The 22,427-nt window shown below is 48.2% G+C and overlaps 1 protein-coding gene across 1 annotated transcript in view; it reads right to left on the bottom strand.

The window, feature by feature from the left end:
• Nucleotides 1-22,427, bottom strand: part of RP9 (RP9 pre-mRNA splicing factor) — a 206,610-nt gene that overhangs the window by 16,343 nt on the left and 167,840 nt on the right. The window contains exons 5-6 of the mRNA XM_077269293.1: nt 12,288-12,472; nt 10,222-10,252 (exon numbers count right to left, since the gene is read on the bottom strand). Of these exons, the coding sequence (XP_077125408.1) occupies nt 10,222-10,252; nt 12,288-12,472 (216 nt within the window). The remainder of the gene's footprint in view (nt 1-10,221; nt 10,253-12,287; nt 12,473-22,427) is intronic.

The following is a 22,427-nucleotide window of genomic DNA, read 5'->3' as shown; positions in this document are numbered from 1 at the left end:
GACTCGGGAAAATTTTAGTTTTAGGCCAAAGGTGATGAGACTATTTGCCCAAACGTTTGATGTTATTTTCTGCCATTGATCTGAGAAGGAAGACAATCTACCTCCCACAGGTAGATCTGTTCTAGCGGGGTTTTTCCTCAGTTTTGAAAGGGCGCTTCCCAAAGAATGCTCCTCTCTGTCTGGTGTCTCTAGTGGCCCAGCGGTCTTGGTTCTTGAAATCGTTCCTTTTGTTAAACACGGGCTTCCGGAACACCCTCCTATAGGATGGAAGGTAATTATTATTATTAGGGAAGCCCTTTTTCCTCTCTCCAGCTTTAGTTAGGATCTCGTCCAGTTTAGTACCAAATAGGTACTCACCCTGACATGGGAGGCCACACAATTTGGATTTTGTTTGGGGATCGCCTTTCCAACCCTTAAGCCACAGGGCCCTACGTGCTGCATTAGTCAGCCCCGCCGACTTGGCTGCCAAACGTATTGAGTCAGCAGATGAGTCTGCCAGGAAGGCTGTAGCACCCCTAATCAAAGGTATAGAGGCTCTCAACTTGTCCCTAGAGAGACCGTTTTTAAGTCCTTCTTCCAAGTCACTTAGCCAGACTAACATGGACCTAGCGGTGCATGTAGCCGACACAGCCGGTCTTAGGGCTCCCGCACAAGATTCCCACACTCTTAAGGAGAGAGTCGGCTTTGCGGTCCAGAGGATCTTGTAGTGAACCTGAATCCTCCACAGGTAGCAAGGATCTTTTGGATGTGGACGCCACTGCTGCGTCTACTTTTGGGGCTTTTGACCAAGCTGAGAATTCCTCATCATTAAAAGGATAACGTCTCTTTGAAGATGGTGGTAATCCCCTTTGCCCCTGGCTTTCCCACTCTTTTTTAATTAAATTTTTAACTGCTGCTATCACCGGAAAGGAGGGTCTTTTCCTTTCAGACAGCCCAGCGAACATTATGTCCTGCTGTGTTTTAGGGGGTATTTGAATCCTCGATGCCCATGGTGTTACACACGGATTTCACCAGGTTATCTATACTATCGGTGGGGAAGCATGTATCCTGATCCTCATCCGAGGAAACATATTCTCGGGAAATATCCGAATCTGCATTCTCTAATTCGGAAGACTGGTCAGATATGGGTGAAACATATTCTCTTATCCCCTTAGTACGCGTCTCTTTCTCCGAACTATGCAGGGCTTGTAACTCTTCCCTAATCATGACTCCAATGTCTTCTGATTTAACCGAGGCCTCCTCCCGTAAGGTAGAATCAATACATGGTTTACAAAGCCTCTTTTTGTAACTATCCGGAAGGGGCTGAAGACATATCGCACACTGTTTGTGTTTCGTTTTTTCAGTACATTTTGCCTAGAGTGTTAGAAGGAGAGGGAACAGTAATCAGCTTAATAGGGTAGATGTACACTCACCCCAGTGAAGCTGTCTGTGAAGGTACCGGCTGTCGAGGAGGAGACTGCTGAGGCTTGTTCTTCTTAGAAGATCCGCTCCGCTTGGAGCGGCTGCTGCTGCTGGCATGGCTGCGAGGAGTAGTTGCGGTGGCTTCAATGGAAGACATGGCAGGGTCCTGTGACGAATCCATATTGGACGCCGGAGCGTTACCGCCGGCGTCCTTTTCACATGGGGGCTGCCATCTTCTTCCTGTTGAACCCGGTAGTGCTGATCACCACCGGGTCGCGGCCATATCCCATGCGCCCGCGCTGTCACCGGTACCAGCGCAGGCGCCGTCTCCTCCATCACCCTGGAAGTTTTTAGCTGCACTTCCGGGGAAACATACCGGGGCTCCACGCCGCATGAGCGCTCGCCGAAGACGGCGCAGCGCTCACCAAACCTTAGCGCTAACTCCCCGCAGACGTCCCGGATGAGTTTCTGTGAGCCAGCCACCTTTCAGTCCTGGCCTCACGGCGTATGCCAGCAGAGGGGGGAAGCTGACACCAGGACCCCCGACGCTGCCTCCAGCTCTGGAGCCCTTGCCGTCCTCACATGTAAACTGCGCAAGCGGCATCCAGGCCAGGCATCCTCTTCTCCGTGGATTCCCATAGGAACAGGAAACCAAACTGTGGGAGCGAGGGGGACCGCCCCTTTTATCTCTCCGTAGGGTTTCCTGTTCCTAGGGGCGGATCCCCTGTCTCAGTGGGTGCTGTCGTGGCGAAGAGAAAAGTGTGAAACAACTGAAATTATGTCTTATATTCTAGGTTCTTCAAAGTAGCCACCTTTTGCTTTGATGACTGCTTTGCACACTCTTGGCATTCTCTTGATGAGCTTCAAGAGGTAGTCACCGGGAATGGTTTTCACTTCACAGGTGTGCCCTGTCGGGTTTAATAACAGGGATTTCCTGCCTTATAAATGGGGATGGGACCATCAGTTGTGTTATGCAGAAGTCTGGTCGATACATAGTCCTACTGAACAGACTGTTAGAATTTGTATTATGGCAATAACAAAGCAGCTAAGTAAAGAAAAACGAGTGGCCATCATTACTTTAGGAAATGAAGGTCAGTCAGTCCGAAAAATTGGGAAAGCTTTGAAAGTGTCCCCAAGTGCAGTGGCAAAAATCATCAAGCGCTACAAAGAAACTGGCTCACATGAGAATCGCCCCAGGAAAGGAAGAACCAGAGTCGCCTCTGCTTCTGAGGATAAGTTTATCCGAGTCACCGGCCTCAGAAATCGCAGGTTAACAGCAGCTCAGATTAGAGACCAGGTCAATGCCACACAGAGTTCTAGCAGCAGACACATCTCTACAACAACTGTTAAGAGGAGACTTTGTGCAGCAGGCCTTCATGGTAAAATAGCTGCTAGGAAACCACTGCTAAGGACAGGCAACAAGCAGAAGAGACTTGTTTGGGCTAAAGAACACAAGGAATGGACATTAGACCAGCGGAAATCTTTGCTTTGGTCTCATGAGTTCAAATTTGAGATCTTTGGTTCCAACCACCGTGTCTTTGTGCGACACAGAAAAGGTGAACGGATGGACTCTACATGCCTGGTTCCCACCGTGAAGCATGGAGGAGGAGGTGTGATGGTGCGGGGGTGCTTTGCTGGTGACACTGTTGGGGATTTATTCAAAATTGAAGGCATACTAAACCAGCATGGCAACCACAGCATCTTGCAGCGGCATGCTATTCCATCCGGTTTGCGTTTAGTTGAACCATCATTTACTTTTCAACAGGACAATGACCACACACCTCCAGGCTGTGTAAGGGCTATTTGACCAAGAAGGAGAATGATGGGGTGCTACGCCAGATGACCTGGCCTCCAGACTCATCAGACCTGAACCCAATCGAGATGGTTTGGGGTGACCTGGACCGCAGAGTGAAGGCAAAAAGGGCCAACAAGTGCTAAGCATTAGAGTTGAGCGACTTTTACTTTTTTCGGATCGAGTCGGGTTTCGCGAAACCCGACTGTCAAAAGTCGGGTCGGGTGAAATCGGACGATTATTGCGAAAAGTCGGGGGTCCGACTGAAACACGAAACCCAATGCAAGTCAATGGGGAATCAAAGTCGGCAGTGAGTGGAGGACAGGAAAACGCCTACAGTGCCCATTTTAATGCCAAAAACATCAATTCTTATTACTTAAGCTTGTCAATCTTAATATACTGTATAATAATAGTTAGGCATTGAAAACTGGGGGTCAATTGGCTAAAGTTGTGGGGGGGTAGGGCTGGCTCAAGATTTTCGTGGGCCCAGGAAACGCGGAATACGTCACGGCGGTGGAACAAGGAGAGGTAAGTATTTCAACTTTGCAAGTGTTGTGATCCTGAGCAAGCAGGGGGGCCCACTCGTTCGTAGGAAGGTGCAGATGAAAGTGCAGGTTCCTTCATAAGGTGGGGGGGGGCATACTTGTTGGCGACGTCACTGGCACAGGGCCCCTCATAGTACGGCGGTGTAGTTGACGGCGGGTGGCGCCTCCCACTGGCAGAGACACTTTTGCGTACTATGAGGGGCCAGTGATGTCGCCAACGAGTATGCCCCCCCCCCCCCACCTGATGAAGGAACCTGCACTTTCATCTGCCCCTTCCTCTTTGTCCCCGTGTAAGGTGGTATAGTATGCGGTAAGGGGAACCTGACTTTCAACAGGGTCAGATTCTGGCTGTGTAGAGTGCAAGGGGAATGTAGTGGTCTGGGTCAAAGTACCAGCAGACTCATCTAGCAGTGGCTGGGCAATGGGCAGGATGAGGAGGAAACACAGTTAGTAGGCCCAAATAATAAAGTGGGCTAAATGCAGTTCAAATGTGGTAACAGGACTAAACAGGCGGCATTGCTTTGTTCAGTGGAGGAAAACTGTAATGAGTGGCAGACACAGTTAGTAGGCCCAAATAATAAAGTGGGCTGTCTGCCAAAAAAATTGTTCATAAATAAACAGGTGGCATAGCTAGGTACAGGGGTGGGCTCCTCTGCTGAGTAGCAGACAGTGGTAGTAGGCGCAAAGTATTAACTGGTCTAAATGGAGGCCAGGGCCCCTGTATATTTTAACTATCATCTATCATTTCAACAAATTTGTATTGGCAGTGCCATTGAAGGATTTAACAGCACAGACTACACAGTGGTGGAGCAGGGAGAGGTAAGTATTGCAAGTGGTAGAGCACTGTTTGAGCTGGGTGGGGGGGGGGGGGGGACACTCTCTCGTGGGCGGCGGTACTGGCACAGGGCCCCTCATATTACGACGGTGTGTCTGACGTTGGTTGTGCACCACCACCGTCAGAGACACTTCATTGTACTATGAGGGACCCTGTGCCAGTGCCGTCGCCCAAGAGTGGGCCCACCCACCTGTCCAGGCAAACGGCACTCGCACGGGAGCTTGCGCCAGGTGGTGTCCTCGGCCCTGTGGGGGGAGTCAGCCCATTTAGGGAGGTATAAAAATGGCCTATGGTGGACATTCAGCAGCTGCAAATGGAGGAAATGGAGAAGTCAGTAAGAGGAGGCCAAAAGCAAGACATTTTTCAGGCACGCTACGTGTCAATAGGGGAAGGTGGGGCAAAATAATTTGAAATCCATGATTGGTTCATTTTAATGAAGGTCTACATCAACATTTTGGGTAGCCAGATGTGTCCTTTTTTCGGTCAGTATTGAACCAGCAGCACTGAAGACTCTTTCTGATAGCACACTAGAAGCAGGGCAAGCGAGCTCCTGTAATGCATATTCTGCCAATTCAGCCCAGGTGTCTATTTTAGATGCCCAGTAATCAAAGGGGAATGACCTGTGAGGGAGAACATCGATAAGGGAGGAAAGTAGTTTGTAACCATACTGGACAAATGCTGTCTCCTGTCACTTTGAATCGATGCAGCAGTACCTGTCGTGTCAACGGTCATTGCGAAATCACTCCACAACCTGGTCATAAAACCCCTCTGTCCAACGCCACTTCGGATTTGTGCACTTCTAACACCTCTGCCATGTTGCTCCCTACGGCTCGTGTGAGAACCATCACCGTCGCTGTGTGCTGGGAATGCCTGAACCAAATGGTCTACAAAAGTTGCTTGTTTGGTAGCCAATATTTGCTCAAGGTTCTCATGTGGCATGATATTTTGTAATTTTCCTTTATATCGTGCATCCAGGAGGCAGGCCAACCAGTAATCGTCATCAATCATCATTTTGATAATGCGGGGGTCCCTTTTTAGGATACGCAAGGCATACTCAGCCATGTGGGCCAATGTTCCAGGTGTCAATTGACAGCTTGTGCTGGGTTGAGGAGCACTTTCTTGCAAATCAACATCACTTGTGTCCCGCAAAAACCCTGTACCTGACCTTGCAATGCCCACCAGTTTCTATTGCCCTGAGAAGCATCCTCCTCCCATAAATATTCATCCCCATCATCCTCCTCCTCCTCTTCGTCCGCCACCTCGTCCAGGAGAGTTCCCTGAGCAGACAATGGCTGACTCATCAAGGCTTCCCTCCTCCTCGGCTGCAGACGCCTGCTCCTTAATGTGCGTCAAACTTTGCATCAGCAGACGCATTAGTGGGATGCTCATGCTTATGATGGCGTTGTCTGCACTTACCAGCCGTGTGCATTCCTCAAAACACTGAAGGACTTGACAGAGGTCTTGTAGCTTCGACCACTGCACACCAGACAACTCCATGTCTGCCATCCAAGTGCCTGCCCGTGTATGTGTATCCTCCCACAAATTAATTACAGCACGCCTCTGTTCGCACAGCCTCTGAACCATGTGCAGTTCCACCTTGTTGCAACGTCGATTATTAGGCGGTGCTGGGGAAGATTCAGTGATCGCTGATGGTTCAGCATATGGCTGGAGTGTACGGGCGACCGGCGGATGTGCGAGCAAAGTCTTCGCACCTTCAGGAGCAGGGCTGGTAACTCCGGATAATTTTTGAGGAAGCACTGCACCACCAGGTTCAAGGTGTGAGCCAGGCAAGGTATGCGTTTCAGTTCTGAAGGGGCTATGGCAGCCATAAAATTCCTTCCGTTATCACTGACTACCTTGCCTGCCTCAAGATGTACACTGCCCAGCCATGACTGAGTTTGTTGCTGCAAGTACTCAGCCAGTACTTCCACAGTGTGTCTGTTGTCGCCCAAACACTTAATTTGTAACACAGCCTGCTGACGCTTACCACTAGCTGTTCCATAATGGGACACCTCGTGTGCAACACTAGCAGCTGCGGATGGAGTGGTTGTGCGACTGCGCTCTGTGGACGAGCTTTTGCTTCAGGAGGAGGAGGAGGGGTGGGGAACGCCTACAGCCAACTGTTTCCTAGACCGTGGGCTAGGCAGAACTGTCCCACTATGACTGTCCCCTGTGGACCCTGCATCCACCACATTTACCCAGTGCACCGTGATGGACATGTAACGTCCCTGGCCATGTCTACTGGTCCATGCATCTGTTGTGAGGTGCACCTTTCCACTGACTGATTGCCTCAGTGCATGGACAATGCGGTCTTTGACATGCTGGTGGAGGGCTGGGATGGCTTCTCTCGCAAAGAAGTGCCGACTGGGTAGGTCATAGCGTGGTACTGTGTAGGCCATCAGGTCTTTGAAAGCTTCGCTTTCAACCAACCGGTAGGGCATCATCTCTAACAAGATTACTATAGCAATGTGGGCATTCAAACCCTGTGTACGCGGATGAGTACTTTCTTTTCCTAACGAGAGTCTCTAGTAGGGTGAGCTGGACTGGAGAGCTGCATATGGTGGAACTAGCGGTGTTGGTGGTGGACATGGCGGATTGAGAGAGGGTTGGTGATGGTATTCTTGATGTTGGCCTACATACAGTGTTTCCTACCAATAACCTTGTGATTCCCTGACTGCTTTGGCCTTGCAACGATACCTCCACATTTGCTGCTGGTGGTGTCCTAACCGGTGGGCTTACAGTGAGGGAAGCAATGTAGCGTTGCTGACTACCTTCATTCTGAGCAGGTGCACCAACGGTACGTGACGTTTGGTAGTTAGTCCAGGCTTGCAAGTGAATGCTGGTTAAATGTCTAAGCATGCACGTTGTATTTAAATTTTGAAGATTCTTCCCTCTGCTAAAGGTCTTTGAGCATTTCTTACAGATAACTTTTGACTGATCATTCGGATCTTGGTTAAAAAATTGGCACACTACACTCTTCCTACTATGGAATACCTTTTCAGGCATTGCACGCTGTGCTACTTCCACCGGAGGGTCACGCTGTCCTAAAACTGTTTTTGTCACGCGTTTTTGGCCTGATACGGGCCTGCCAGATGACAGCTGTTGCGATGTAGATGGCTGCTGCGGATCATCCTCCTCCGCTTCTGAGCTACTGTCAGCGGCACCCTTTTCTCCCAATGGCTGCCAATCTGGGTCAACAACTGGGTCATCTATCACCTCCTCTTCAATGTCATGTGCACCTTCCTCTGTGTCACCGTGTAAGGAGCTATAGCGTTCAGGACGGGGCACTATAGTCTCATCAGGGTCAGATTCTGGCTCAGTACACTGCGAGGGCAATGTAGTGATCTAAGTCAATGGAACAGCATAATAATCTAGCTGTGGCTGTGCATCAGTGCACTCCATGTCCGATTCATCTTGTAATGGGCAGTAAACAATTTCCCCTTCTAACCCAGGCACGGTATGTGTAAAGAGCTCCATGGAGTAACCTGTAGTGTCGCCTGAAGCATCCTTCACTTTCGGTTTGGGTGAAGGACACAAGGAAACGTCTTGTTCCTGACCGGGAGCATCCACTGACGACTCGCTGCTTTTATATTTGGAACTTTCTGAAGAGGAGGCGGAAGAGCTAAAGGCTGAGTCAGCAAGGAAAGCCAAAACTTTTTCCTGCTGCTCCGGCTTTAAAAGCTGTTTTCCTACTCCCAGATAAGGGAGCCTTCGAGGCCTTGTGTAGCCAGACGATGACACTGGCTCAACACCTCCAGCCTTAGGTGCTATTGTGCTTTTGCCACTCCCACCAGTTGCTGCACCATCAGTACCAGCTGGCAACCACCGCCCACGGGCTCTTCCACCAGACTTCCTCATTTTTTTGAAAATCTAACCAAAATAACAACCGTTATATGGTACTGTAAAACAAGGTAGAAGGTGCATATAAACTTGTTAAGAATTTAAATCTTCCTTTTTTTGAGAGAGACTGAACCAAAACTCAGGCCCTATGCAGAAAACAACACAATTGTAAGTGGCAGAAAGTGGCTGGCTGATATACGATATGATATACGACAAACTAACAGGACTGAAGTATATCCACTTTATGAGAATTTGAATCTCACTTTTTTTTTGGGAGACTGAACCAAAACTCAGGCCCAGTGTATAACACAACACAATGTAAGTGGCAGAAAGATATATGAAAAAATACAAGGAATGTAGTACAATTTCAATTTCCCTACAATGATCTCAGGACAAGTATGGCAGCAATAAAAAGGACTGCTGCACACAAAAAAGTGTGGACAAATAAACAAGATAACTGTGCAGAAAGGAGCAACAGGATTTTTGCTTTTAAAAAAGCAGTTGGTTTGCACAGCAGCAGTGCAAACAGCAATGCAGCTGTCAGGGAGCCTTACAAGGCAGCCTAATAAGCTACAGAGCTGATGCACAAAGATATAGCCTCCACTGTCCCTGCAAAACAAAGGTGGTGTTGGACAGTGGAAATCGCTACAGCACAAGCGGTTTGGGGGTTAATCTTCCCTCTCTAACTATATCCCTTCTTCTGATGAAGCTGCTGCAACCTCTCCCTATGCTAAGATCGGCAGAAATAAGATGGCGGTCGGCGTGCTCGCCCCTTTATAGCCCCTGTGACGCAGCAGAAAGCAAGCCAATCACTGTCATGCCCTTCTCTAAGATAGTGGGGACTGAGACCTATGTCATCACGCTGCCCACACTTTGCCTCCTCCTTCATTGGCTGAAAAATGGCGCTGAAAGTGTCATACGAAACGCTACTTTTGCGCGCAGATCGCCGACGACATGGCCGATCCCACACTAGGATCGGGTCGGGTTTCATGAAACCCAACTTTGCCGAAAGTCGGCGATTTTTGAATTTGTCCGATCTGTTTCGCTCAACTCTACTAAGTATCTCTGGGAACTCCTTCAAGATTGTTGGAAGAACATTCCCGGTGACTACCTCTTGAAGCTCATCAAGAGAATGCCAAGAGTGTGCAAAGCAGTCATCAAAGCAAAAGGTGGCTACTTTGAAGAACCTAGAATATAAGACATAATTTCAGCTGTTTCACACTTTTTTGTTAAGTATATAATTCCACATGTGTTAATTCATAGTTTTGATGGCTTCAGTGTGAATGTACAATTTTCATAGTCACGAAAATACAGAAAAATCTTTAAATGAGAAGGTGTGTCCAAACTTTTGGTCTGTACTGTAGGTCTAGAAAAAAAAAAATACACAGAATAATGTCTGCACATTTTATAATCCGAAGCCTTTTCATTATTGACACATATTCTTTGGTGAAAAGCCGTGGATTAGTTATAATAAACCAAGATTGAATGTAGTTTGCGTGAAAAACTGCAGTAGAAATCTGATTTTCAGCTGCAGATTATCTCAAGAATCCATGGTTTATTTGGCTAGAGCAAATCCGGACTGTGAACATAGCCTATGGGCAAGTAGCAGGATGTGCTATGTATAAAACATGACACGATTGGTAAATTGCAGTATGAATGTGATCTAATGCATAACATGGATGTTGTATGGGCAGGGGAGTGCAACGTTCGTTGCGATAATGATACTATACAAACTGTGCATTTGAAGTAGGGTATAGGCTATGGTGTGCCTGCTAGATTACACATATATTTACAAAAACAGAAATCACCTTAATTAGTCCTGGTGGAGGTTTCTCATAGCTAAAAACAAAGACAAGAAACATCAAGTATGAACATCTGCAGGGAAACAGTAGAAACTGCCAGCGTCACATACACGCTGGCTAAACAGCAATAACTGCTACAAAAGCTGTGCAGAGCAAACACTAACAGGTACAGTAAAATGTAAGCAAATGGAGTTGGTCCCGAAGACTATATTAACCCCAAATGACATATCTAATTCTTATCTGATTTACACCTCAAGACTAGGGTTGAGCGACTTTTGCTTTTTTAGGATCGAGTTGGTTGGGTTTTGTGAAACCCGACCTTCTCGAAAGTCAGATCGCATGAAATCGGCCGATTCTACTGTAAAGTCGGGTTCCGGACCGGAACACGAAACCAACCAACCAACCAACCATATCTCTCTCTCTCTCTCGCCGCGGCCCTTTTTCGTTTTTTGCGTTTTTCGCTCCCCTCCTTCCCAGAGCCATAACTTTTTTATTTTTCCATCAATATGGCCATGTGAGGGCTTATTTTTTTGCGGGACGAGTTGTAATTTTGAACGACACCATTGGTTTTACCATGCCGTGTACTAGAAAATGGGAAAAAAATTCCAAGTGTGGTGAAATTGCAAAAAAGTGCAAACCCACAATTGTTTTTTGTTTGGCTTTTTTGCTATGTTCACTAAATGCTAAAACTGACCAGATATTATGATTCTCCAGGCAATTACGAGTTCATAAACACTAAACATGTCTAGGTTATATTTTATCTAAGTGGTGAAAAAAAATTCCAAACTTTGCTTAAAAAAAAAAAAATTGCGCCATTTTCCGATACCCATAGCGTCTCCATTTTTCGTGATCTGGGGTCGGGTGAGGGCTTATTTTTTGCGTGCCGAGCTGACGTTTTTAATACCACTTTTGTGCAGATACATTCTTTTGATCGCCCGTTATTGCATTTTAATGCAATGTCGTGGCGACCAAAAAAACGTAATTCTGGCGTTTCTAATTTTTTTCTCGCTACGCCATTTAGCGATCAGGTTAATGCTTTTTTTTTTTTTATTGATAGATCGGGCGATTCTGAACGCGGCAATACCAAATATGTGTAGGTTTGAAATTTTTTTTAATTGTTTTATTTTGGATGGGGCGAAAGGGGGGTGATTTAAACTTTTATATTTTTTTTATTTTTTTCATATTTTTTAAAACATTTTTTTTTTTACTTTTGCCATGCTTCAATAGCCTCCATGGGAGGCTAGAAGCTGGCACAGCCTGATTGGCTCTGCTACATATAAGCGATCATCAGATCGCTCCTATATAGCTGAATTGCAGGCTTGCTATGAGCGCCGACCACAGGGTGGAAGCGGCAGTTAAATGCCGCTGTCAGCTTTTGACAGCGGCATTTAACTGGTTAATAGCGGCAGGTGGATCGCAATTCCACCTGCCGCTATTGCGCGCACATGTCAGCTGTACAAAACAGCTGACATGTCGCGACTTTGATGTGGGCTCAGCGCCGGAGCCCACATCAAAGGGGAAGACACGACATGCGCCGTATTAGTACGGGGCATGTCGGGAAGGGGTTAAAGGCTGCAAAAACAAAACTTTTTTGTCCCGTTTTCCAGTATACTGAATGGTAAAATGAATGAGGTCTTTCACAAAATATCAACAACTTAGTAGTAGGGGAGGGAAGCAGTTGCCTGCAGCTGTACCGGACTGGTCTTTATTTTCATTACTTAGCCCACATTCACACTAGCAGTATATGGTCAGTATTTTACCTCAGTATTTGTAAGCCAAAACCAGGAGTGGGTGATAAATGCGGAACAGGTGACGTGTTTCTATTATACTTTTCCTCTGACTGTTCCTCTCCTGGTTTTGGCTTACAAATACTGAGGTAAAATACTGACCAAATACTGCTAGTGTGAACGTGGCCTTACATTCAGTTAACTGCAAAATGATGTCTTACTAACTGACGATTGGTGTCACATGTCCGGCATTCGCGGGTCTCCTGACTCAAATTTAACAGTCTCATGTCTATGAGGCTGTGGAGTTCAGGTTAGGAGACCTGTCACTGAATGCCCTCAACCTACAAGATCTCAACATGCTTGATCTTCTGGATCTCCTGTGAGGTATGGGTGCCACCACTGCTGCTGCTCCGTCTCCGTTTTCTGTCACTATGATGGTGGCGACTACTGCTGCTCCCGGGTGTCACAGACTCATCCTCCTCACTCCGACGCCTGCGGTCTTCTTTCCTTCTGTGGGACATTTTAGATGCCTGTAATACAACCACATTACTTAAAAACACAGTGAGGCTTATAGGGTCTTTTCATAAGCAGCATTCACAGCTCTACGGGATTTTACTGTCAAATACAAACAGATCCTCTGAAAGGGCTTGTCCACTACTCTGATAACCCTTCCCCAACCCCTATGTTCTCCCCTTGTAAAATAAAACCAGCTATGCTCCGCTCTGGACACTGTGCCAGTGGTGTCAGCGCTGGCTCTCCTGGGGCTTGTGTGACATTATTAGGTCACACAATCCCTGCAGCCAATCCGCGGCCACTTCACTCTCCCCTCTTTCAGATAAATTACATACATCCAGAGGGAGTGAGAACGGATAATGATGCCCCATAAGATGCTCCATACAAAATATGCCCCATATAACGCTCCATAAAGGTTAATGATGGGCCCCATAAGATGCTCCAAATTAAAATATGCCCCATATAATGCTGCATAAAGGTTAATGATGGCCCCATAAGATGCTCCAAATTAAAATATGCCCCATATAATACTGCATAAAGGTTAATGATGGCCCCATAAGATACTCCATAGAATAATATGCCCCACAAGCTGCTGCGATTAAAAAAAAACAAAAAAAACAACATACTCCCCTCTCATTGCTGGCCGCCGAGTGCGCGCTATGGGGGTGAGGTGTCGATGTCGCCGCTGGCTCAGGCCCCTGGCATTTGCGATATTCACCTGTCCACGTTCCACCGCCGCGCGCCGCTGTGTCTTCCGGGTCTCTGCAGTGACTGTTCAGGCATAGGGCACACACTAAACATGTAATCACGCCCTCTGACCTGAACGTCACAGCCAGAGGACGCGGAAGACTGAGTGTGGCGGGGGAACATTGCATGGCTCACCCTCCCCCAGTCCTACTCACTCCCTCCTGGCACGTCCCTGCTTCTCCGTCATCCCGGGCCAGCAGCTCCTTCCAGTGCTGAGCCGTCACATGGTACCGCTCATTAAAGTAATGAATATGCACTCCACGCCTATGGGAATGGAAACGCGTCCATATTCATTACTTTAATGAGCGGTACCACATGACCACTGAACACAGGAAGAGCTGCTGTGCCGGGACAACAGAGTGATGCAGGGAGGACTTGCAGCGATCGCACGAGGAGTGGGCGAGTATGATGTGACAGCTGCTGGCTCCTGCCGCTCCCCCTCCCCTACCGACCCCCTGGGACGACTCGAGTATAAACAGAGAGGGGCACGTTCAGCCTACAAAAATGGGCTGAAAATCTCGGCTTATACTCGAGTATATACGGTATATCTTTATATTTCATACAGAGCTAGATAGCAAAATAGCCGATAATTCAATTGTTGGATTCTGTAAAATCATTACCGAACCCGACAGGATATGAGACATGGTTTACATACAGTAAATCATTGCATATCCGTTAGATTTTTATGTGTCCCTCACTAATAATATTAGTAGTGCATGCGTGTGTGTAAAATTTGGGAGCTGTAGGGGTTAAATTAAAGGATTACTTCAGGGAAAAAACTGGCGTGGGCTCCAGCGCAATTTTCTCCGCCACAGAGCGAAAGCCAGTGACTGAGGGCAGATATTAATAACCTAGAGAGGTATGGGATATTGTTGCTTTATTATTTTGGATTTTTTTTTTTTTTTACAGGAGAACAAGGGCTCGATTGGATTGAAAGTGTAAGGCCGGCGTCACACTGGCGAGTTTTACGGACGTAAGAGCGCAGAAACTACGTCCGTAAAACTCGCATAACATACGGCACAATTATTCTCAATGGGGCTGCTCCTATCAGCCGTATATTACGGTTCAGTATTATACGGCGTTCTACGGCCGTACAAAATCGCAGCATGCTGCGTTTGTCAGCGTACTGCGCAAAAAAATCGCCAATGAAAGTCTATGGGGGCGTGAAAAATACGGATTCCACACTGACCAGCAGTGTGACTTGCGAGAAATACGCAGCGGTGTTAGTGAAAAGTCGGTAATTCAATTGCCGGCTTTTAATTTCTCCTGCACAAACCCGACAGGATATGAGACATGGTTTACATACAGTAAACCATCTCATATCCCCTTTTTTTTTGCATATTCCACATTACTAATGTTAGTAGTGTGTATGTGCAAAATTTCAGCGCTGTAGCTGCTAAAATAAAGGGTTAAATGGCGGAAAAAATTGGCGTGGGCTCCCGCGCAATTTTCTCCGCCAGAGTGGTAAAGCCAGTGACTGAGGGCAGATATTAATAGCCAGGAGAGGGTCCATGGTTATTGGCCCCCCCCGTGGCTAAAAACATCTGCCCCCAGCCACCCCAGAAAAGGCACATCTGGAAGATGCGCCAATTCTGGCACTTGGCCACTCTCTTCCCACTCCCTGTAGCGGTGGGATATGGGGTAATGAAGGGTTAATGCCACCTTGCTATTGGAAGGTGACATTAAGCCAGATTAATAATGGAGAGGCGTCAATTATGACACCTATCCATTATTAATCCAATTGTAGGAAAGGGTTAAAAAACACACACACACATGATTTAAAAGTATTTTAATGAAAAAAACACAGCGGTTGTTGTAATAATTTATTGTACTCTCAGTCCATCAGGAACACCCTCGCTTGGAAAAATAATAAACGCACAAGATACATACCTTCTGCTGTCAGATCAGGTCCCACGAAGTAATCCATCTGAAGGGGTTAACTAATATTACAGGCAGAGCTGCGATAATCCACTCGCTCTGCCTGTAATCCCCGGGTGCAGAAAGGAAAGCAGTGATCTATACTTACATTCAGTTGCGGTGATGCGCCCCTGCTGGATGTTCTCATGAACTGCAGCCTGGGAACTTTTTCCCACGCTACAGGTCATATGAGGACATCCACCAGGGGGCGCATCACCGCGACTGAAGGAAATGTAGGTCAATGACCTATAGTTACCTTCAGTCGCGGTGATGCGCCCCCTGGTGGATGTCCTCATATGACCTGTAGCGTGGGAAAAAGTTCCCAGGCTGCAGTTCATGAGAACATCCAGCAGGGGCGCATCACCGCAACTGAATGTAAGTATAGATCACTGCTTTCCTTTCAGCACCCGGGGATTACAGGCAGAGCGAGCGGTTTATCGCAGCTCTGCCTGTAATATTAGTTAACCCCTTCAGATGGATTACTTCGTGGGACCTGATCTGACAGCAGAAGGTATGTATCTTGTGCGTTTATTATTATTCCAAGCGAGGGTGTTCCTGATGGACTGAGAGTACAATAAATTATTACAACAACCGCTGTGTTTTTTTCATTAAAATACTTTTAAATCATGTGTGTGTGTGTTTTTTAACCCTTTCCTACAATTGGATTAATAATGGATAGGTGTCATAATTGACGCCTCTCCTTTATTAATCTGGCTTAATGTCACCTTCCAATAGCAAGGTGGCATTAACCCTTCATTACCCCATATCCCACCGCTACAGGGAGTGGGAAGAGAGTGGCCAAGTGCCAGAATAGGCGCATCTTCCAGATGTGCCTTTTCTGGGGTGGCTGGGGGCAGATGTTTTTAGCCACGGGGGGGCCAATAACCAAGGACCCTCTCCTGGCTATTAATATCTGCCCTCAGTCACTGGCTTTACCATTCTGGCGGAGAAAATTGCGCGGGAGCCCACGCCAATTTTTTCCGCCATTTAACCCTTTATTTCAGCAGCTACAGCGCTGAAATTTTGCACATACACACTACTAACATTAGTAGTGTGGAATATGCAAAAAAAATGGGGATATGAGATGGTTTACTGTATGTAAACCATGTCTCATATCCTGTCGGGTTTGTGCAGGAGAAATGAGAAGCCGGCAATTGAATTACCGGCTTTTAACACATATCGCGCTGAATGAAATCTAAATACAGAATATATATATATGTGTCTCAATGACATATATATATATATATATATATATATATATATATATACTGTATATATGTTTTCCCGAACATTTGAGCACATAAATCCATTAGATGTCGGTTTTGCAAGCCTGCGCGAAAATCTCGCAGTACGGATGCCATACGGATTACATACGGAGGATGCCATGCGCAAAATACGCTGACACACCCTGACTACGGATCACTATTTTGGGAACATTTCACCGTATTTCGGCCGTATTACGGCCGTAAAATACGGACCGTATTGTCTTACGCCGAGTGTGACGCCGGCCTAATAAAGTTGGTAAACCTGTGTGTTTAATTATTTCATTAAAAGACTTTATTCTTAATGTGTGTGTGTATTTTTTTAACCCATTCATACTACTGGATTAATGGGGAGGTATCTTATTGACACCTCTCCATTATTAACCAGGCTTAATGTCCCCTTACAATAGCAAGGTGACATTAACCCCTTATTACTCCATATGCCACCGCTACAGGGCAATGTGAAGAGAGAGGCTAAGTGCCAGAATAGGCGCACCTTACAAATGCGTCTTTTCTGGGGTGGATGGGGGCAGATGTTTTTAGCTGGGGGGGGGGGGGGAGGCAATAACCATGGTCCTTCTCTAGGGTATTAATATCTGAAATCATATAAACTAAAAGTTGCACAATGAACACAAATACTAAAAATTAATCATAAAAATGTAGAATTTTATTGAATGACAAAAAATATATAAAATATAAAACGTCAAATACCAAAGTTGGCCAGAAGGTGACACTACAGGGTAACAAATCAGCAAATCCCTCAAGAAAAGGATTACAACAATGAAAAATATATGATAGTGAGGTAACTATAAAAAATAGAAATGTGAAAAATAAAATGCAGTGAAAATACATCAAAATTTATGTGAGGTAAAGTACAAACCGTGAGTATGCTGTGGAGCCAACCTGTCCCTATGCACGTTTCGGCAGTAAAACGCCTTCTTCAGGGGGAGAATATCTGCCCTCAGTCACCTGCTTTCCCTCTCTGGCGGAGAAAATTGCACGGGAACCCACGCCAGTTTTTTCCGTGAATCCTTTAATTTAACACCTACAGCTCCAAAATTTCACACACATACTACTAACATTATTAGTGAGGGACGTATATAAATCTAACGGATATGCAATGGTTTACTGTATATAAACCACATCTCATATCCTGTTGGGTTCTGTAATAATTTTACAGAAGCCGACAATTGAATTATTGGCTATTCTGCTACCTAACTCTCTATGAAATATATATACACACACACACACCTATACTATGTGTAGACATTTATTTTATTGATTTCATTTTAACCCGTCAGTGTGCTTTTACGGTACACCGCACTGAATTGCCGGACAGCGGTGCGTATTTCCTCGCAAGTCACACTGATGGTCCGTGTGGTGTACAAGTTTTTCTTGCACCCATAGACTTTCATTGGCGAGTCTCGGGCGATATACGGTGAAAATCGCAGCATGCTGCTATTCTACTTGCACGTATAATACTGCCGATAAAAAACAAAACTGATGATGTGAGCTGTCCCATAGATTAACACTGGTCCGAGTGCTATCCGATAGCACTCGACCGTATTCTTCTCTAGTGTGACTTCGGCCTGAGACCAGTGTCACACTTGCGAGTGCAGTGCGAGTCTCTCGCATTAACATCCGGCACTGGAGTGTGAGGCTGCATGTATTTCTATGCAGATGAACGCTCCGGGCCCGAGTGTCGGGTATTGATGCGCAAGTGTGACACCGGTCTTAGGGTATGTGTCCACGGGCCGTATTACATCCGGAATAGCTGCGGATTGAACGCTGCGTGGAGCCGCAGCGTTCAATCCGCAGCATTCAATCCGCAGCATTCTGATGTTACAGCATAGTGGAGGGGATTTTATGAAATAGCACCTGATAGAGAAGCACGTGACCTGACAGGGCCATCAGCGTCCTCCAATAGAAAAAGACTTCACAGGGTTGTGCGCTTCTGGGCATCTGCAGCTTAATCAATGCAGGACTTCAATTACAATGAGATCGGTGTGTCCTCCCCTCCGGCAGCAGCGCCGCTCCAGCAATATTTCAACAGGGTGACCCCCAACAGCGTTGTGTCACGTGATTGATGCAGCCGATGAGCCACCACTGGCTGGCTGCAGCTTTTTACTAGTTTGTCAGAGCTGCTCATTGGCTGCAGCAATCAGGTGACACAATCATGTCATGTTACCCTCAGGGATCAGAGTAACTGCAGGAGGTATCTGTTTTTATTATAATTGGGGTCCTGAATAATTAAGATGGGGCGTGAAGTGGTGGACAACCCCTAGATGTCCAAGGAAGGCAGCACTAGGAGAACCTGGAATACCTTTGTAGACTGTGAGCCCTCACGGGCAGGGTCCTCTCTCCTCCTGCACCAGTCGTGACTTGTATAATTATACTACTGTGCTTGTTTATTATGTATACCCCTCCTCACATGTAAAGCGCCATGGAATAAATGGTGCTATAATAATAATACTTCCATATTAGAAAGTGCCACAAAACCATATCCACAACATGTCTGTGATAATAAAGTGAACATCGCCTCTAAAGACAGCATGTGAGAGCAAACCCTCCCTGAAGCCGGTGGGCTCTGCCGGGAAAGCAAACCTTCCCCAGAGCCGGTGGGCTCAGCCGCGAGAGCAAACCTTCCCCGGAGGAGGTGGGCTCAGCCGCGAGAGCAAACCTTCCCCGGAGCCGGTGGGCTCAGCCGCGAGAGCAAACCTTCCCCGGAGCCGGTGGGCTCAGCCGCGAGAGCAAACTTTCCCCGGAGCCGGTGGGCTCAGCCGCGAGAGCAAACCTTCCCCGGAGCCGGTGGGCTCAGCCGCGAGAGCAAACCTTCCCCGAAGTCGGTGAGCTCAGCCGCGAGAACAAACCTTCCCCGGGGCCGGTGGGCTCAGCCGCGAGAGCAAACCTTCCCCGGGGTCGGTGGGCTCAGCCGCGAGAACAAACCTTCCCCGAAACCGGTGGGCTCAGCCGCGAGAGCAAACCTTCCCCGGGGCCGGTGGGCTCAGCCGCGAGAGCAAACCTTCCCCGGGGCCGGTGGGCTCAGCCGCGAGAGCAAACCTTCCCCGGGGCCGGTGGGCTCAGCCGCGAGAGCAAACCTTCCCCGGGGCCGGTGGGCTCAGCCGCGAGAGCAAACCTTCCCCGGGGCCGGTGGGCTCAGCCGCGAGAGCAAACCTTCCCCGGGGCCGGTGGGCTCAGCCGCGAGAGCAAACCTTCCCCGGGGCCGGTGGGCTCAGCCGCGAGAGCAAACCTTCCCCGGGGCCGGTGGGCTCAGCCGCGAGAGCAAACCTTCCCCGGGGCCGGTGGGCTCAGCCGCGAGAGCAAACCTTCCCCGGGGCCGGTGGGCTCAGCCGCGAGAGCAAACCTTCCCCGGGGCCGGTGGGCTCAGCCGCGAGAGCAAACCTTCCCCGGGGCCGGTGGGCTCAGCCGCGAGAGCAAACCTTCCCCGGGGCCGGTGGGCTCAGCCGCGAGAGCAAACCTTCCCCGGGGCCGGTGGGCTCAGCCGCGAGAGCAAACCTTCCCCGGGGCCGGTGGGCTCAGCCGCGAGAGCAAACCTTCCCCGGGGCCGGTGGGCTCAGCCGCGAGAGCAAACCTTCCCCGGGGCCGGTGGGCTCAGCCGCGAGAGCAAACCTTCCCCGGGGCCGGTGGGCTCAGCCGCGAGAGCAAACCTTCCCCGGGGTCGGTGGGCTCAGCCGCGAGAGCAAACCTTCCCCGGGGCCGGTGGGCTCAGCCGCGAGAGCAAACCTTCCCCGGGGTCGGTGGGCTCAGCCGCGAGAGCAAACCTTCCCCGGGGCCGGTGGGCTCAGCGTTGCTAGAAAACACATTTATCCCTCATGTCAGTCAGCAAGGAGCGCTGCTCCGGGTCACTAGTCCTTCCCCATGGCGCAGACTGATGGCTCCAGAGTTGGCCTCCTGCCCATGAAATCCTGAGCGGCTCAGCGTACACCACTGCTGGAGAGGGGAACAGCTCATGGGGGACCAAGGTATCGATGGGGCTGACGGCACAAAAGCGATGACAGGTACAGCACCGGCCTGGCACCGCCCACTGGGCATCTTCAGGTTCATTAGCATAATAGATACTTGTTTTGGGGATTTTTGCAATTCGACCAGAGTCAAAACAGTATTCCCAGGTATCAGCATTACCCCGAGCGGTTACTGGGAGAAAGCCGCTGCCGCAGAGGGCCGCCATGTCCTCCACAGAGCTGGGCATCCATAGCCGCATCACAGGGGTGAGCAGAGACCTGCTATTACTGCCCCTCCGACACACACGGACATCCCCCATGACGCTCATCCCCAGCTGGACACAGCGGACTAGTGTATAAAGCGCCGAGTGCACACCGTGCAGCCCGCACAGCACTCACCCGGATGTTGTGATCCTAAAGGATGACGTCACATACCCCGTCTGCCAACTTAGAGGCTGCAATGATAAGGCCGCCATGATTCCACACATAGCTTCCTGGTATAACGCCACCTCCAGGCTACGGCAAGATGGCGGTCGCCATAGACAAGAAGACAACGGGCGGAAGTGTTGGAAGAAGCCGATGGCGCCCCCCTGTGGAGAGATTACAAGCTGTTCTTCTCGATGCTGCTGTAACCTGTGAAGCCAGGACCACAATGCTGAGAATAACTATCCCTGGGTGAGCTGCCCCGTGTCATGTGATCGGCCAGAAACAGGCACCTGTCCCCAGTGAGGTGTGCAGCTTCTGGGGTCAGATCAGTGCAGGGTGTGAAGAGCGCAACCTGTTGTTTCATTCCTGCTGTAATAACTGTCTAATTGTAAGATACAGGTATCATACTTGCAGTTTTTAACTTCAGAAAGATTCTTAAAGGATTGTCCAAGTCTGCAGACTCTCTATGTTACTGCAGACATGTGACCACAGGCTTGCAATTTGCCTACTTCCGGCCACATTCCCACTAGACGTGTCCGCTAGTGATGAGCGAGTGTACTCGTTGCTCGGGCTTTCCCTAGCACACTCGGGTGACCTCCGAGTATTTGTGACTGCTCGTAGATTTAGTTTTCATCGCGGCAGCTGAATGATTTACAGCTACTAGCCAGGCTGAGTACATGTGGGGATTCCCTAGCAACCAGGCAACCCCCGCATGTACTTAGGCTGGCTAACAGATGTAAATCATTCAGCTGCCACGATGAAAACTAAAGTCATAAATACTCAGATCACAAGCAACGAGTATATTCGCTCGTCACTAATGTCCGCCTCTCTGTGTGCACTCGCACTGAGTGAGGCCAGGCATGTCTAGTTGGCATGTGCCACGTGTATGCAAATGGCGGTACCGAAGAATCCTCACAAAACCGGACAAAACCTTTAAGGCTGCCGTCACACTATCAGTATTTGGTCAGTACTCCACCAGGAGTGGGTGATAAATGCAGAAGTGGTGACGTGTTTCTATTATACTTTTCCTCTGATTGTTCCAGTCCTGGTTTTGGCTTATAGATACTGAGGTAAAATACTGACCAAATACTGCTAGTGTGACGGCAGCCTAAATGTAGAAGACTCTAGAGCAGCTGAGGTTTTATCACGTGGACATTAGGACCATGTCAAAAAAACCAGTGATCGGAATGGTCCTATGGAATAACATTGATCAGAGTGCTGCCATCTTTCCCACAGACAGCACTTGGGCTCCTTAGGCGACATTCACACAGCTGTATTTTCGGTCAGTGTGCCGTCTACTGAAAAAAATGACAGCCCTCTTACTAATGTTATTCCATAGGACCATTCAGAGCACTGTTTTCTTACTCGGACCAAATGTCCACTAGAAAAAAATCTCGGCATGCTCGAGTCTTCTCCAGAATTTGCATGAGACTCGCCTATTCCAGTCTAACATTGGCCCCCATGCGGATCATACATATTGTATCTGATATTTACAGGTACATTACAAGTCATAATATAAGAAACTATGTTTGCTTTTGTAAATATTATACACTGCCGAAGTATAATGTAAGTATTTTCTGGCTGAAACGCAGACGATTATATTTCTATGGTTGTGTGGACTCGGCAAAGACTGAGCGGAACCTGTCATGTGATCCATG

This window comes from Ranitomeya variabilis, chromosome 6 (assembly GCF_051348905.1).
Source record: "Ranitomeya variabilis isolate aRanVar5 chromosome 6, aRanVar5.hap1, whole genome shotgun sequence".
Taxonomy (NCBI): domain Eukaryota; kingdom Metazoa; phylum Chordata; class Amphibia; order Anura; family Dendrobatidae; genus Ranitomeya; species Ranitomeya variabilis.
The sequence above is the reverse complement of the archived record's forward strand: the minus strand, read 5'-3'. Positions and strand labels throughout refer to the sequence as shown.